The sequence below is a fragment of the Sardina pilchardus genome, chromosome 13 (genome assembly GCF_963854185.1).
Source record: "Sardina pilchardus chromosome 13, fSarPil1.1, whole genome shotgun sequence".
Taxonomy (NCBI): Eukaryota; Metazoa; Chordata; class Actinopteri; order Clupeiformes; family Clupeidae; genus Sardina; species Sardina pilchardus.
This window is the reverse complement of record NC_085006.1, coordinates 11815100-11833088: the sequence shown is the minus strand read 5'-3', so window position 1 is coordinate 11833088 and position 17989 is coordinate 11815100. Positions and strand designations below refer to the sequence as shown.

The 17989-nt window shown below is 40.3% G+C and overlaps 3 protein-coding genes across 3 annotated transcripts; 2 read left to right on the top strand and 1 right to left on the bottom strand.

Moving 5' to 3' along the window:
• The first annotated feature begins 1463 nt into the window (after positions 1 to 1463).
• LOC134100077 (olfactory receptor 52A5-like) lies at positions 1464 to 2414 on the top strand. Its single transcript, XM_062553125.1, has 2 exons — positions 1464 to 1803; positions 1933 to 2414. The coding sequence occupies exons 1-2, from the start codon at positions 1464 to 1466 to the stop codon at positions 2412 to 2414; spliced, it is 822 nt and encodes a 273-aa protein (XP_062409109.1).
• Positions 2415 to 9970: 7556 nt separating this feature from the next.
• LOC134099619 (olfactory receptor 52E4-like) lies at positions 9971 to 10906 on the top strand. Its single transcript, XM_062552558.1, has one exon. It carries the CDS (start codon positions 9971 to 9973, stop codon positions 10904 to 10906), a length of 936 nt encoding a protein of 311 aa, XP_062408542.1.
• Positions 10907 to 13063: 2157 nt separating this feature from the next.
• Positions 13064 to 16547, bottom strand: chrna10a (cholinergic receptor, nicotinic, alpha 10a). Its single transcript, XM_062553124.1, has 5 exons — positions 16526 to 16547; positions 16177 to 16322; positions 15758 to 15912; positions 13988 to 14520; positions 13064 to 13822 (listed from the first exon to the last, which is right to left on the bottom strand). Exons 1-5 carry the CDS (start codon positions 16545 to 16547, stop codon positions 13116 to 13118), a joined length of 1563 nt encoding a protein of 520 aa, XP_062409108.1. The 3' UTR covers positions 13064 to 13115.
• Between the last annotated feature and the right edge of the window lie 1442 nt (positions 16548 to 17989).

Below are 17989 nucleotides of genomic sequence, written 5' to 3'. Positions count from 1 at the left end.
CTTTAACCACCTCCTCTTCGCTTTGTGTGGGGCCCAGGCTTCAGCTCAGTCGCATTTGTGCAGTCAGTACCACGTGCACAGGGTCTAGGTGTTTGCGGGTTGTCTCGTTATTACCGTTGCTCGAAGCAGGCCAACACAGGCCACTCAAATCATGCCAACAAATCGGGCCAGTCAAGGTGGATGTGGGATGGTTTGCGGACTCTTGGGCCCAGTGCGTGGGTGCTGGCTGGGCCAGTGTGGTTGGGCTGGAGCTCGGCTCCAACATGGTGTGAAAAGTGGATGACCCTTCTAAGCATTTCTGGTGGCTATCTATTTCTTATTCTTTGGGAGTAGGCTCCGGTCCTGCCATCTCATTCTGCCAGGATCTGCAACAGGTGCTTAGCCAGATGTTGCAGGTGTTAAATGGGTTTTGGATATGTTAGGCATGCATGACCATAAGATAGTCATGGATAGTAACGTCAACAATGTACAGTAGACATCCCAGCCTGCAAAACGTAATTTCAGGGAGGTACTGTATCTAAAAATACTATACTATACTACTAAACATATTCATCTGTATTTCAGTATCTAAGTAGGCTAAAGTGTTTTTTAGATACCTCCCTGAAATTAGCTTTTGCAGGTTGGGATGTCTGCTATACATTGCTGTTGATTAATTTAGTTTGGGAAAAGAGATAAAAGCCTGCTTAAAGCTTTTTAGGGAAACAGGATGCTCTCTGTCTTGGATGCGCTTCAGACACACACGCACAACCCCTCTCTCGCGGGCGTCAGGGAGCCGTTATCAATAATATACAGGAGACTCGGGATGTCTAGCTATACAGCACTTTTTTCACCAACAAAGAGAGTACAATGCACCTTAATGTTGTCATGTGTAGCTAACACAAACTCAAAATAATGACTGTATTTGCAGCTAGCATTACTACCATCACGGGCACATTTAATTTACAGTGGGGGGAATAAGTAGGCCCTGTTTGAACCCAATACGTATTTGAACCCATGCTTTTTCCAATTAGCCTATTAGCCTGTTTGATGCTCATTGATGTGGGGCTATATTAATTTCAAAGGCCAAGGAAAACTTATCAGGATGCATAGAATCCTGGATCTATGAATGAAATTTAACTTATGTGCAACTAATGCCAGTTTTCAGTGTGAAGTTCAAATGACGTGAATGAACTGAAGTAGTCTCATTGGTTCTCACATTAAGAATGGCCTGTTACTTGTTTGTGCTGCCTCCTGCTTGCCCACAGGATTTTCATTGGCTGTCAAAGATTTTATACAATATAAGTACTTCTGGTGTACAGGTGTTCTGAGATTAAATCATTGTCTGTTGTTACAAAAGGTAGGTTATATGCACAAAGGTTCCATATATTACACAGAATGCAACCTGAAACAAAACATGATTTTACAAGATGTACTAAATAATATAATAATGTCTGGATTCTGTTTCAGTTATACAGAGAGCAAGGATGGACAATAGTTCCTCTATCAGTGACATTGTTATGCTGGAAGAATTAGGACACCCTGAATCATCTACAGATGCTGTATTCTACACTCTACTCTTTGTCTATATTGGACTGCTGATAACCAATGTTGGTGTTCTTGTTATCATCATCAAAGAGAGAAGCTTACACCAACCCATGTACTTGCTATTTTGCAACTTGTCAGTGAATGACATCCTTGGTAATACAATTATACTACCTCGTCTACTGTACGACACAATTTCTAAAGACAGATTGATTTCTTATAACGCCTGTGTTACACAGGTATTCTTTAGCCACACTTACGGCTCTGCTTCACACACCATACTAATCATAATGGCCATTGATAGATATGTGGCTATATGTAATCCATTGCGATACAGCGCAATAATGACAACAAAAGCAGTTCTGACCTTAACTGTGTCTGCCTGGGCTGCAGCACTAGTATTAGTTGGTGTGTTAGTGAGCCTCAGTCTCAGGTTGTCTCGTTGTAGATCACTTATTGCAAATTTCTATTGTGACAATGCATCCTTGTTCAAGTTATCTTGTGACGATGTGTCTGCCAATAATATCTATGGACTGTTCTATACTGTGGTGCTATTGTCCTCCTCAATGGGTACTGTTGCTGTCACTTACATTAGAATTGCTGTTGTATGTTTGACTAAGAAAAATGCAGAACTCAATAGCAAAGCCATCCAAACATGCGCAAGCCATTTAGTCGTGTATCTGATCATGCTACTGACAGGATACATTGCTATAATCATGCATCGGTTTCCAGAACACAGACTTTTAAGAAAGCTCATTGTTATTCTTTTTCATGTTATACCTGCCCATTTAAATCCAATAATTTATGGCCTACAGACTAAACATTTAAGGCTGAAAATTGTGCAAGTATTTGCTAGAAAAATCGGTCACAGGTCACAGAGGATTCAACAATAATTGGAATAGGAAAATGGAATTGATTAAAGGGACACTTCATCGATTAGCATTAAGCTTTGTATCTTTAGAAAACCAGTCATGCTTTTGAATGGTCGTGCTCGTGCATGATTCCCTCAGTTTGCCTTGAGATGGGAGAAATACGTATTTCAATGCACGACCATTCAAAAATATGACTGGTACAGTGGAAAGATACAAAGCTTAATGGTAATCGGTGAAGTGTCCCTTTAATTATGTGTAAAATATTTCATCTACAAATAAAGGAAAATACTTTTTATTCTAAAGAAATTCATACATCCTTACCAACAACACATTAGTAGTGTCCTAAATATGATTTATATGATATTGTTAATCAAAGCAAAGCTTCTTGGAAGATTAATATTTTATGAAACCTTGTTATAGGAACTTACAAAAGTGACAAGTTACCCTTATTGTTTTTAAATTATTACACAGCTCTTCAGGGTGCTGCAGAAAGCACTCTGCGGAAGAATTAGAAATGTTGGAGTTGTTGGAAAAATGCAATATAATATAATCTCTTGTCTAAAAGATAAAACATAATGCTTTGCAGTATCTCAGTGCTTTGTTTTTTAAGTTGTATGATATTTAAGAAAAGGGGCATCATCCTACTGTACTCTAACATAATTACATTAGTGGCCTATAATTAACATATTCATTAATAAGGATTATTGTTGAAGGTCATTGCCTTTTAACGTTAGTGGTCAGCATGCTAATCGTATATTTGCATGCTAATCAATAGTTATTTGGTTTAGAAGGGCCTGTTTTGTCATATTGTGTTGGAGGAAATTATTTGCCATCCAGACTTTGATTTCATTAAAGCATTCTTGGAGAGGCTGTAGGGAGTCTCTGGATTTAAGTGGGAGATACAGCTGTGAATCATCTGCATAGAACTGGAAGGAAATATTATTCTTTCTGATGATGTCACATAATAGAAGCATGTACAGTGAGAAGAGAACTGGGCCCAGAATGGATCCCTGGGGGATTCTACAAGACACAGGGGCTGTGGAAGAGGAATACTGGCCTATAGACACTGTGAGTGAGATAAGAGTTGAACCATTTTTGAGTTGTACCTTTAATGCCAACCCAGTGTTCACAACATGCCAGGAGGAAATGTGACTTTCCAGCTGCTACCCATGCTGACCCCACAAAGGGCCTATAGAGTCCGAAGGAGAGTGGTCAGGCCTACTACTGTGAAATGCCAAAAGACATTCACTGACGAGCAGCCTGTGAGTTAAGACAATTGCTACAAATAGAGCAAGCACCAACTATTAGTACCTTTGGTAAAGTAAGTAGGTAAGTAAGTGCAAAATTGTGCGGCCTGTGGTTCACACACATAACCCAGTTATGACCAGAACCTTCTCAGTTGTAACTGAGAGAAAACCAATCAGAGCATCAAAAGAGAAAGAGCAACGGGAATACAATTTGCAACAGTTTACTGTCTGGTTGTAGGGAGAACCAGGAAGAATGAACAGAGTGTCTGCAGGTTTTAACAAGTGCAATTTTAGACTTTTTAGACCTTTTTAAGACCATCGGGTTAAATTTAAGACCTTCACGAAATATTAAAAAAAAGAAATAACAAAGCCAGATTGCAGTCAATTGACATTTGCTCGCACACAGAGAATCAAAAACTTGCTACTGCATCCAGACCTGCAAACCCCTCAGCGTAAAAAAGGTGACAGTGTCCGACAGGGGGGGTTATGTATTACTATATATATAATTATATATTATATTATTATATTAATATATATAATACATATACATGTATGATGTATGTAGACACAAACATACACACACGCACACACACAGGGGAGAATACGTATTTGAACCCATGCTTAAGTTGACTTAAAAGAGGAATAGAAAATCATCTTCACGCCTTAATTAAAAAAATGAGTAAAAATCAAGGATTTTCTTCAAAAAATGAAGAATGTATTGAAATAAATACATTTTCTCACTTAAATACAGGGGGCATACAGTAAGTAGGCCTGTTTTGACCCCTATGTCAATTCCCATAGGTGCAGGAGGATTTTTTTTATATGCCTATGTTTTTATTTTTAAAGGCCAGCTATTTCATGGATCCAGGATACTATGCATCCTGATAAAGTTCCCTTGGCCTTAGAAATTAAAATAGCCCCACATCATCACATACTCTTCTTCACCATAGCTAGATATTGCATGGTGTTTTTTTCCAGTTAGCCTATTAGTCTGTTTGATGCTCATTGAGCTCAATGCAAATCAATGCACGTCCTGCGTTCTACAGAGGGTGCATTAAACGTTATTTGCACACCTATGACCTAGATCCAATTTGTTGGCCGTAATTTGGCAAACTCGTTGTGAAGTTTAAATGAACGGTCGTTGCATCCAGGCTGTAGACGTTCAGAACATAACATTGTCGCACATGACGGTGGTTGATTTTAGCTAGTTGGATGGCATATAGGGCAATTGATGTTTCAAAGCTAAAGGTTCATAGAAAAGAGATAGAACTTTAGAAATAAGTTGATATGTGGTGGAAAGTAGCCTAGTTCTACTAACAAGACAACATATTTTTAGCGATTTAAACCAAAGATTGTCTAGTTACACCGTCTCTGTTTCGTTTACATCATAACAGGAAATTAACACAAATCAAATGGTAACACTGGAATAAGTGGGATAATGGACTCCACGGCGTTCGGTCCAAGAAATAAATGCACTTATCTCCCTCAACAATGGAATTCTCTTCTCTGATTGGCTGATGGGGTGGCCATTAAGTAAGGGATAATGTATAGAACGCCGGTCATTATCGGAAAATAATTCCCGACAGGACGGACAGAACCCCGACGCGCAGCGGAGGGGTTTTGCTTCGTACTGAAGGGAATTATTTTCAGATAATGACCGGCGTTCTATACATTATCGCGCTTATTATATGGCTACTTGCCAAAACGAGAAAATCAACTTATCTCAATGTGTCTTTAGCAATGACTTGGCTATCGTTTCGTGGCTTCCGCAACAACTAGCGGAGTGAACCCGTTGCCATTGGCAGCGGTCATTATACCTTCGGAGCGGTCAATATGCAGATATAACGGACCGGTAGAACGTTGAGAGGCCCATTCAAAGTGAATGGGAGCTCCCTCAACATTCTAGAGAGCCATATAATAACTTCGTATAACCTGCTACCTTTGAAGTAGTTCCCGTATCACACTTGAATATTAATTCGCCAAACTCATTGCGAAGTTTAAATGAACTGTCACGTTGCATCCAAGCTGAAATACAGACGTGCAGAACCATAGTAACATTGTAGCATATGACGGAGGTGGATTGTAGCTAGTTGGATGCCATGTAGGCTATAAAAGTAGCGATCTTTCAAAGTTAAAGTTAATCAGAATCCTGGGATATGCCTTCTTGACAACGGGAGAGATAGAACTAACGACTGGCTTTTGGCCGTAGCAACCAGCCATTTAGAACTAACGACTGGCTTTTGGCCATAGCAACCATCCATTTAGAACTAGTAACGGCAGTTTTGTCCTGCAAGTAGAAAGTTGATATGTGGCGGAAAGTAGTCCCACAGTCAAGACAGTTTTAGCTATGTTTACGGACGCAACGGTGGAATAAAACTATGTTCTAAATATACAGGTTATGAATACAAACGGGAGATAAGCGGGATAACGGCCTTCGAGGTCGACCGGTTCGATGGAAATAATGGCACGGCGGAGGTAACTCCGTCTCCGTGCTTCGCACGTCGCCGGAGTTCTAGACCTCCACCTAGCCATTATTTCCATCGAACCGGTCACCTCGTCGGCCGTTATCCCTTACTTAGAAGGGGCCGCTTTACCTCTACGTTTATATTTGTGAACCGAACGCGGTGTCGTCCCTGACATAAATGACTGGCGCGGTAGCAGGCGTCTTATCCAAACGTCAACTTGGCGCTGTGTTCAAGATTCAACTTGAGCGCTGAAGCAAGTGCTAGCCTTCGATTGGCCCAGAGAAGTGTAAATTACAAGAATTTGCCAATAATGTTTCGCAATTCTAGCCCGCATTGCATACAGTTTAAGGGCAGCATTTAACAGCGTGGAAAAGGACGCAAAACAAAACAAAAAAAACATTAGTCCTTTGTCGATATTTTGCATTGAAACGTACGTAGGTCTTAAATTACCCAAACTCAATTTTAGACTTACAGTGCAAATATCTCTATATTTTAGACTTTTTTAGGCCTAAAATCGAAAATGTATAATTTTAGACTTTTTTAGACTTTTTAAGACCCCGCGGACACCCTGAATGAAACACTTTTTAATTAAACCTAATTCATAATGACATCGTATTACATTGAAAGACAATATTCTATCACTAGCAGCCTACTGCCCTCTGTCGAACAGAATTCTTTTTTTCTCAGCATGTTCAAACGTGCATTTTGTCTCATTCGTCCACTCTGGCCGGCTGGGACACATAAAACAGGCATGGGAGACGAAAGAAATATATAGCCCAGTTTAAACTAAGTACGTCGTCTGCATAAATGAACAGGATCTGAAACAGTTAACCCTAACCCAAATTTGGCAGAAGTTTGTCTGGGTTTTCCCAGGCTAGTACACACAAATCTGGCGCACCCGGATCATTGGTCTGAAGGACTATCCAGTCATTTGACCCATTGATCATGCCTCTTGTACAGTAGAAATACAGTGCAGACTCCCCAGTTATTAAATCTCAGAAGATTGAGCTTGGTCTGATGATAGCCAGGCAGAGTATTCCTCATTTTCGCTGAGCAAAAAATGTTTGTAAAAGGAATTAAAGGCTGGCCCAGACGCCTGTTCCAAAAGCAGGTTGAGTTCCTGAATTGAAGCAAATAAAAGCCTGGGCTATTAATAAAGATTGTACACTACATTTTTACACACATTTATCAAGGGTGCCAATAAATATGGATGGCAGCTCAGCTCACAGTCAGACATATCTGTTCTATAGAAATGCCTTTCCAGTCAAGGGATGAAACAGAACGTTCCCACTCTCACTATTTCAGACTGTGCTAGTGGCAGAGTGAGAGACTCCACACATGTAGGCTACAGTACACGCACCCATGTGCACAGTCACCTGCCACATATTCCTGGCTTATAAACGGTGTTGAGTGTTTGTTAAGAGTATTGTTTAGTGAGATATAAAGTCTGTTTGGTGTAGGCTACTGTGCACTTTGTTTGCCGCCAGTTTGGCGCTCATTCGCGCGCCTGCTGTGATTTAACTTGAGTTTGGCCATAGCGATTATAACTGAAGTTTTCTTTCTCTACGGAAATGTTAACAAATAGTGCGGTACCCATGATCATTCACATTTAGGCTACCATTGGCATTTTCGGTATATCGCCAGTAAACCGGTCAACATTCAGCTTACCTACAACACTTCCTGGTGCTGGTTGATATTGTACAATATGTCCGTTTATCGGTTTTAGGTTTGTGCATTGGTCAGCAAAAAAAAGTAGCTTGCATAGCATAACAACATCCACATGCAATAATACAACAAAAACGTCTAACAGTGATCTACTCATTTCGACAACGTTACACGGTTAAGTTGCTGCTAAGTACTGCTAGCGTACCGTTAACGTCTGGTTTTAAACATAGACAGTAAAAACAGTTATGCTAGCTAGTCTAACGTTCCGACAAGCACACAATTTGTCTACCTTGTTATTGCCCATCTGGAATAACTCCTCTTTGCTGCCTGTCTGCCTCCATCTTCCATTCTTTCTCTTTTCGTTGTTTAAAAGAAATTGCGATATCCATGATGAGTAGCCTATTGAATTGGTGATTTAGCTTCACATTGTGCGCTGATAATAGCCAAGTAAAAGAAAACAGCCTAGTTGCGCTGCGCGCCTGCGTGCGTAATCTCTCCTGCTGAAACAAAATTATGTGCGCGTGGATGTAGTAGGCCCAGCTCTGCAATAAGTTAATTTTAATAACGTGTTGACTAACTTCATATAGAAAATTGTAAATAGCCTGATGGCATGCCGCATGCAGCTAATGGGATACTGTGCATAGCTGGGAATGGTAGGCCAATTTGATGTGAATAGCCTACACGCACAAGACCTAATTTTCTCTCCTTGATGAGTAGTCTCGGTACGCACAGTGCGTATGGACGTACGCCTGCAGGCGCCACTGTGAGGAAGATTTGCACTTGCAATTAATATGTTTTTTGATTGTAATATGCACCATGATCATTCGTGTTTGCTCTATATGTGTTTGCTCTATGTATTTTGCTGAAAATGAATATGAGGTGAAGGGGTTAGCTATCTGGTTAGTTTGAGCCGATCACCCTGGGCTAATTTGGAGTAATTGGTGGGATGATTTAAGGGGGGTAGCTCAGTTCCCCAAGAGAGCAAGATAGAGCAGTTCTCCTGTTGTCAGACAGAGCTCTATGTTCTGCTGTGAGTACATTGATTGGCGTATTGCCTTATGCCTGCACTTATTTGGGGTTTTTTTTTCGTTAAAAGTTTTTTTTTTGTATAAATAATAGCCTGATGCTATTTCTGCAAATCTTCATTATTTGATAAATAGTTTGATACCGTTTTTTCCAACTGGAACTACCTCTTCCGCCAATATCTCCAAGCTCACATCCCAACTGCTGAGCTGGCCGCCGCGGTCTCTCACAAACATCCACCACACTCATTGTGGAGTGAGCCCTCAAACACTCAGGGGTCTCGTAAGCAAAGCCACAACTTCTACAAGCCAGTGTGAGAGTTTCTGCTTTGACAGCTCACGGCCTGCTGCTGCTTGGGTCCCATATCAGACAAACAGCTGTTCAGACCTGAAGGGTCAGACATCTGGAGCTCTACAGCAGCAGAGGTGGGAGAGAGGCACAGGGTATCAAGAGTGCGGTAGCTGAGGCCCTCTACAGGGCCTTTTTTCATTTTGTTGTGTGTGTGTGTGTGTGTGTGTGTGTGTGTGTGTGTGTGTGTGTGTGTGTGTGTGTGGATATAGGCATAGGATGGCACAGGCTTGGCCTGGTGCATGAGAGACATGGAGGCAAATTGCATAGGTTGTTGGAAATGGGTTTATTCGCCTCAAATTTATTAAAAACTCAAAGTGTTTTGTACCAACGGCTGCTCTGTCCATTACATAATCTGATGGAAGCCCATCCATATGCCCACTCTATATGTCCTTTTCATAAATGTGTTTAAAACATGCAATTCAGTTGAATGGAAACCCAGCTAATTTCTCTGACCAAGAAATGTTTACCCTTTGAAATGAAAAGATAAACCTGTTAAATTCAGTGAATGAAATGAAATGTCCTGCTTGGCTTTTACATGAAATACATGGTGATGGCCTGAAAGGGCCCGTGACTCATGTTTCTCATGCTACCTCCCCCCCCTGCTGACGCAGAAGACCATTTGCATGGCAGAAAATCTAGAATATAAGTAGTTCTGCATGACAAGCATCTGACAAAAACTTTGGATCGTTGTCTATTGGTACTCAAGGTAGCTATATGTTTTATAATAACATAAACCTGTAGGCTCACAAACATTGACACACTGTTAATAGAAGAAAACATATGTAATTTCAGATTTTGATTCTGTTTCCACAGGTGTACAAGAACAATGATGGAAAACATTTCATCCAGCAGCAACCTTCTCCTGATGGAAGAATTAGGGATTCCTGAATCGTCCACATATCCTGTGTTTTTCACATTACTCTTTGTCTATATCGGACTGATAATCAGCAACATCGGTATCATTGTTATGATCATTGTAGAGAGAAGCTTGCACCAGCCCATGTACTTGCTATTTTGCAACTTGTCAGTCAACGACATCCTTGGTAACACATTCTTGCTTCCCCCTCTGTTGATTGACATGATCTCAGGAAACAGGTTAATTGGGTTTCATGCCTGTGTTTTCCAGGTATTTGGTGCCCACACATATGGCTCTGCTTCACACACCATTCTAATCATAATGGCCATTGATAGATATGTTGCGATATGCAATCCATTGCAATACAATGCAATAATGACACCTAAGACAGTGTGGACCTTGTCTGTATCTGCCTGGGCATTTGCAATTGCACTAGTAGGTATACTAGTGAGCCTCAGTCTCAGATTGTCTCGCTGTAGATCAGTTATTCCAAATTTTTATTGTGACAATGCATCCCTGTTCAAGTTATCTTGTGAAGATGTGTCTGTTAATAATATATTTGGATTGTTTTATACTGTTGTATTACTGGCCTCATCAATCGGTAGCGTTGCTGTTACATATATTAGAATTGCTGTCATATGCTGGACTCAGAAAAATGCAGAACTCAATAGCAAAGCCATTCAGACTTGTGCCAGTCACTTAGTTGTGTATTTGATAATGCTATTTGCTGGGTTCATTATTGTCATAATGCATCGGTTTCCAGAGTACCCATTCTTAAGAAGACTTGTAGCTATTCTTTTTCACATTGTACCCGGTAGTTTAAATCCCATCATTTATGGTATACAAACTAAACATATAAGGAACAAGATATTGCAGGTGTTTAGTAGAAAAATAGTACCCAGTTAGAATTAGATCTTAAGAATAATGTCTAGATATATTAAACATCCTTGGCCTCATTAATATTGTATTGTTGAATATCAGTGTATTTATATGTTCTATTTAATGAAACCTTTCGGTCCTTATGAATCTTAGACAAAGAGCCTAATCAGTATCAACATGATGAATCTCTCTAGGTCCCTCTAGTGTAACAATACAGTAATCACTGCTTCTCTGAAAAAAATAAGCTGCTGTTTAATTTACTGAATCAGTCACCCTTTGAAATGACCATTGAGTAGTATTGGGGTCTTAGATTTTGAATACTAGGCTTTGTCTTGTACATTTCCAATTGTTATTTTTTTTTTAATCATCATTTTATTTAAATATTATTCTGCTATAATGGATATGATGTAACAGTGACATACACAATAACGTACACAGCTTCATCACTGTATACTCTGAACATTCCTCAACTTCTTTATGTGAGATTGTAAAATAAACACACTTGCTTTTTAAAAGTGGTTCGCCCACTGTAGCAATTGACATTCTCATAAGGAGTGTCATGTGTGCTTGAAATATTTTAAGAAAATAGCACAGTTCCAAGAATTCTTTGTCATGCAATCCATCTTGCCATTTCAGGCATTAGTATTGTACAAATATCTCTTTGAAATTAAACTGTAAATGTACTGCAAAACATCATTGTAGTAACCGAGTGGTGCAACTTTTAGTGAAACCACGCACAGACTAGGAAAATGGTTTAGGCACTTTTACTGGACTTCACTTAAACATGCAGAACATGCAGGACATTGGTCCGCACATTTTAGCCTGGGGAAACAATACACACATAAGGTTCCTAGGGGAAAACAGTCCTCTTACTAGGCCTATACACTTTCACTATGCAACAATCATAAATAATCCAACAGGTTTATTCCTGTGGCTCAACTGGCACGAGAAGGCCAAGGTTATGGAGTCATTCACTAATTGAGATAATTATGAAGTATTGTGCATCTTCTACTTAAACAGACTTATTCTTATTCTTAAGTCTTATTTATTTAGAAGTAATAGTCTGGTATGTTGGAACTCTGATGTTGAATCCCAACTTAGTGAGAAGTGGTTATGCAGATACAGTCACTCTGACTGTCCATGTCATTGATGGGATTGGTGGTGGATGCTATATCCTTCCTTCCCTAAATGCAACTAGCATGTGAAATCTAGCTTGTAATGTGTACTGTATGTCACTCATAACATGAGAGGAATAAAAACAAAAACAACGCATGTGTATGATCATGTACTGTTGTTTGGCCAACACATGCTGATTCCATGACCTATCAACAGGGGTATAAGAATGGAAATGCATGTCTTTATGTTAAGTTAGCTTTTAGAGTTAAGTCTTGTCTATATTGTACTAACTAAATATGTTAAATTATAACACATTGTAAGATGTTGTAACAATTATACACATATACCAACTAGATCATAATCTTGGCATGATGATAAATAGGAGAAGACAGAGTCCATTGTTAGGCATAAGTTAATTTAATGAAAATTAATAAGTCACAGCGTTAAGTATCAATCTAACAAACACTTCTAATACACTTACAACGAATGGTAAATTCTGTCCCCTTTCACTTGGAGCTTTTTTTAGTTACTTATATGACTAATCATAGCCATTGAAAGCTCTGGGCGGCAGTTTGGATACCATGTGAGTCCAGGTATCAGATAGGTATATCCTACCTTTATAGGTAAATAAAGTTAAAAAGTCAAAGCAATTACAGAGCTTCATGGCATTCAGGAGTCAAATCTGGGCCGACTGCATGTTAAGTGCACTAACCGCAGCACCACCATGGCCCACGCAGGTACGAGCATACTGTACAGTCAAAAATCTCAAAAGAGCAAAAACTGGAATACGATTTGCTGTATAAATCAAGCCATAGGTAAAGAGCAATAATGAAAGGGAACTAATGCACATCGACAAGTAGCTACAAATCTACTATAAGCAATAAGCATATTATTACTGTCTCACTACACTGTCATTTAAAAAAGTGTCATCTGAAATTGTGATCTGGTGGGTAATATTGAGGTGAAAGAAGAGATCCCTGGAATATATACATTTTCAACTACAAAACAATAGATCTTCTTAACAACTTTTTACAATTTACAAAATACGATTTGATACAGTATGTTGGGCCAAAGGTGTATCTGCCTTTCAGTGTTTCGTCAGTGTTAGTAATCTTTGTTTTTAGATGGCCTTGCCCATTATTAACAGACTCATCAGAAAAACCATGATGAAGAAGATCCACATGAAGAAGCGGTCCAGCACTTTGGCGACTTTCTTCCACTCACCGGTCCGCCTCTGGGTAGCCCTCTGGTCTCGGTAGCAGTTGGCCATGTACTCAATGTTCCTCTGCAGTTCCTGCTGCTCACATGCGCACTTGCTCTTGAGCTGCGCCTCCTTCCCTTCGCCTCTCTCGCATGCCGGCTCGTTGCACCGCGCTCGCCTTGGGGTCCCCTCAACGCTGTCGCCACAGTCCATGCTCATGAAGACTCCGTTCCTCCACGCCGTGAAGCGGTTGGTGGGATTCCTCCCTATGGAGCCAGAGGGGCTCAGGACCTGGTCGCCGTCCTCGTCCTGCTCCAGGATCTTCTGGGACATCTCGTCCTGTGGCCTCTCCACCCTCACGACGCTCTCTCTGCCCGCCTGACCGTTCATCCTGCAGTCAGCGGCGCTCTTGTCCAGCGGCGGTTCCAGTATCTCAGACTGGGGCATCATGCAGTTCTCACCCACCTCGAACACGAAGCAGATGCGGGCCAAGTACTGCAGGATGAACTTCTTGGCCCACCTGGGGACTGGCTTCGCCTCCGGGCCACAGTGGTGAATGTTCATTATGAAGATGGTCAAGGCAGTGGATGCTGTTATCATGGTCATTGTGGCTATGTAGTATTTCCCTATAGAAATGCACACAAAAAGAATCAGAGATGGATTTAAAATAATCTGACATTTTGAACTGCAAAATATACAGTATATGTAGGCCTACAGTATTTATGGCAGCATAAACATTGTAACACCTAACACCCATCAATTATGCTTTCCTAGTATTAAATGAAAGTTACCGATGAGAGGCACGTTTTCAGATGGTGGCATGATCTCGGCAACCAGAAGCTGGAAGACGGTGAGGGCCAGCATCACCGTTACACCCAGAGATACCTTCTCCCCTGAATCAGCAGGTAGGTAAAAGCCCAACGGTGCCAGGAACGAGATCATCACACACGGGATGAGCAAGTTGAACACGTAGAAAGACGCCCGGCGTTTGAGTTTCAAAGTATAGGTAACATCTGGATAAGGGTCTGCACAGCACCCATACAGAACTACACTCTTTTTCGCAGGCATACCGAGCACCTCCCATTCGACATTATCTACCAAGTCGGCCAAGTCAGCTGTTTCCATTGCATTCAGCAAATCCAGATGATTGCCATTGTATGTCCAGGAGCCGTAGGTTAAGCGGCATTGCTGCGCATCAAAGGGGAAGAAGGATACATCCACTTTGCAGGAGCTCTTGGTGATTGCAGGGGAATCCCACATGATCTGACCATCATGTCGAATCACCACATTAGTGTCCATTGAGCCTGTAAAATGTTGGTCCGCACTGCATTACAGAAAGAAAGGGATGGGATACAGGGATTCCTTAAAGAGAGTTACCAGCAATGCATCACAAACCAAGAAGTGAAAACCCTTTCTGTACAGTACGGCATGATACTGATGTAATGTTTTGGCTTTAGACCTGCTTTTTCATGTTTTCACCAGTTAATCATGTTTTCACTGTTAATCTCTTGAAAAAGAGCCATATAGTCTTTGATAAAAGAATAGATACGGTGTACCAGTAAACCCACTGGTACAGTACCTTCACCAGTATCAGAGTCCGTCTACGGAGAGCCTGTTCACTCCCTATTAAGCCCCATTGTACCTAATTTGGTTCCACTGGTTATGATTGTGGACGAGTCCAAAATGAATTGGGGGTCTATGGAGCTAGATGGCTAAAATTGTCTCTTTCGTCTGATTGAAATTGCAGATTTTATTGTAGTTTCTGCAAATTCCATTTGGATTATAGGTCAAAAATGTATTGAACGAGTATACATGTATACTGTACGTCCTTTCAATTTCTTACAGGTTGGGTCGTTGTTGCCCACAACATGCTAGCATTCTGGTAATGAATGATACCATTGGCACTTTTAAAAGGCTTTTACGAACAAATGACTTTAAAATACCTTATATTGCCAAAAATATTGGGTCACCTGCCTTGACTCGCATATGAATTTACATGTACTGTAACTGACATTCCATTCTTAATCCATCCATTCTTAGTTCCGGAAGTGCATTTGTGAGGTCACACATGGTCAATTCCCATAGGGTTCTATATATCTATGGTCCAATCCTAAACCTTGTGGAAAGCCTTCCCAGAAGAGTTGAAGCTGTTGTAGCTGCAAAGGATGGACCAACATCATATTAAACCCTATGGATTAAGGATGGGATATCACTTAAGTTCATATGCGAGTCGAGGCAAGTGACCCAATACTTTTGGCAATATAGTGTATTAAACAGTAATCTGGGCTTTCTTTGCCTCCCTTTTCCAATGCAACATTCAAATTAATTAAATAGACAAAAAACTATATCCTGAGAAAAGTGGATTTTGAGAGATACAGCACGGGTAGACCTCATTCATTCATTCTGCACTCGCCTACGAGCACCCTCACATCGAACTTGAGAAGGAACTGCAACCAGAAATCAGAAATTTCCCAAGAGTTCTCCCCTTATTAGACATTCTCTGCCAGTATTAAGGAGGAATATGTTGACAAACTGACAAAATCAATACCATTCTTACCTACTTGTTATATAGGACTATATCAGGTCTCCATACATAACTACTAGGTATACGGATGGTATCGAGTCCATCATAATCATCTTTATTCCACCTTAGGTGCGCATCTACCCACACCTGTCGTATCCATAGATACGCTGTGAGAATCTGGTTACGTTCATCCTGAAAAAGAAGGGATTTAAAATGTGAAATAAAATGTATCGGGACAAATGGCATTGTTTTGAAAAGGATTACATTCTGCATCATGTATTAAATAATGCATTTTTCATTTTGTTGCATATGCCTGTTGGGGGGATTACAACTACCGTATTCATTTATGAAATAAGTTTAATTAAATGCAGTGTGTTGCATGCATTGACTCGGTCCTGATCATCTGAAGCCTTGGACCTGATGACATTACTATCACAATAATGATTACAGTGTTACCATATCGATGATCTGTGACAGTGTGATTTGAAGGGTGACATTCAGGATGTCTCCTGTGTCTTCCACTGGCCGCAAAGCATTCGAATAGTTACTGAATAAATCCTTCAAAAGCTTCTGAGCATAACTTGCATGGGCACTCCGACAGGCTATGATACCACAACAGTGAGAGACAGAGAAGCACAGTAAGAAATCACACAACTAAGAACAACTAAGTCTATGAAAACACAACATCCTGAAAAGTAAGAAGATTCCATTCCTGAAGAAATATTACGATTATGGAGGTACGGCAAGCATTTTTTCCATCAAAGCGTTGTTTGTTTGTTTGTTTTTTCATCAGAAATACCCGTACCTTGTTCTGACATAGAAAGCATGTTAATGTGCCAGATGGCCCCAGCAGAATGGTCTATGCTAGATTACCAACCATTAGAGGCTATAGCAAACAAGAGATAAAGTAAGCTGCCATTACTAGCAAGTAGATATAGCCTTACTTTGGGTCTCTCTGATCACATGAATATATTCATTTAACATCTACCATAAAACTAATGTAGGCCTGCAAAAACTTTTATTAAACATATGGTTATTCTAAATATCATTAAATTCAAGGTTGGTGCATGTGACAATTCCATCATGTCCAATTCCCTGCAAGGATGCAATAATAACATCATTCACAAATCTTAAAACTTACACCTGTCATCTAATGAATTAATATACGAACCGCATGTGAAAACTGATCATTCTAACGTCAACAACTAGCATCCGTTTGTAGGCTACTCTTTGAGGATAGGAGGATTGGGGCAGGCCAGATGTTGACAGAGCTCTGCCGTCTCAGTAAAGCCCTCAACAGTCCAGAAAGGCAGCAGGATTACTGTAGAATAATCAGCCCTGTCCAGCAAATACTTAAAACGTCTGAACGTGCCCGGGAAAACAGTGAGAGCAACTACAGTAAATGTGTCTAGACTTATCATTTCTGTGTGAACCTACGCTATAACAGCATTGAATGAAATATGTACTTCCACATGGCATGTTAAGGTGATACCAAGTAACTGGGAGTTTTACTGCAATTTGGTTAAAACATGTTGTGCTCAAAGCATAACGTGCGTGCAATATACAAAGTGACACTTTATTATTGACACTTGTTTTAGAATTGTTTAGCTTAATATTGTTATTGCACAAAGAACAAAATTGCAAACTCTATAAAACCATAACAAACTGCATCATTTTAGGCTAGCAAATTCGTGCAGCAGTTAAGAGACAGTTGGCATAGGCCTATTACCTGGTATAAAATGCAAGGAAAATAAGAGAAGAATGGCATATATTCCTCGAGGTTTCATCTTTCTGGAATTTACTCCTCGACAGCATGCGGTCACAATTCTAGGTTATGAGTAAAATGTTGCAACTGACAGCGTAACAGCAGGCTTGCCAAACGCAGCTGGACTGAGAAAGCTGCACAATATCGTTTAATCAGGACGTCACGTGACTGTAGCAAGTTCAGTGATAGACTTGTAAATGCGAGCCCCATCTGCACGTCTAGCGTGGAGACCTTCAAAGGACGCATCGCACTGAATGAAAATAGCGGATCAACATGTAGGCCAAACGTCTTTCTTAGCCTACTCAGCGTCAAGAAAAGCACCATTTTAATGGAAATCGAGGACATTGGTAACCAAAGTGTCCCTTTCGATGAGATTTATTAAATAGAATCAGAATTTCGACAAGGTTTTCAAAACGAAGGGCCATAATGCAGACTTAAACTAATAATGTTTTAATGAACAGTTGTCTCGACATTATCTGCAGTTATTAAAAATCATAACCACGG

Excerpts from the sequence above, each read along its gene's own strand:
- LOC134100077 (XM_062553125.1), top strand. The coding sequence starts at position 1,464 with ATGGACAATAGTTCCTCTATCAGTGACATTGTTATGCTGGAAGAATTA. Across the intron at positions 1,804-1,932 it reads CTCTGCTTCACACACCATAC|TGTTAGTGAGCCTCAGTCTC; the intron begins TAATCATAATGG and ends TATTAGTTGGTG.
- LOC134099619 (XM_062552558.1), top strand. The coding sequence starts at position 9,971 with ATGATGGAAAACATTTCATCCAGCAGCAACCTTCTCCTGATGGAAGAA.
- chrna10a (XM_062553124.1), bottom strand. The coding sequence starts at position 16,547 with ATGCTTTCTATGTCAGAACAAG. Across the intron at positions 14,521-15,757 it reads GATATAGTCCTATATAACAA|TGCGGACCAACATTTTACAG; the intron begins GTAGGTAAGAAT and ends TCTGTAATGCAG. Across the intron at positions 13,823-13,987 it reads TGAAAACGTGCCTCTCATCG|GGAAATACTACATAGCCACA; the intron begins GTAACTTTCATT and ends GCATTTCTATAG.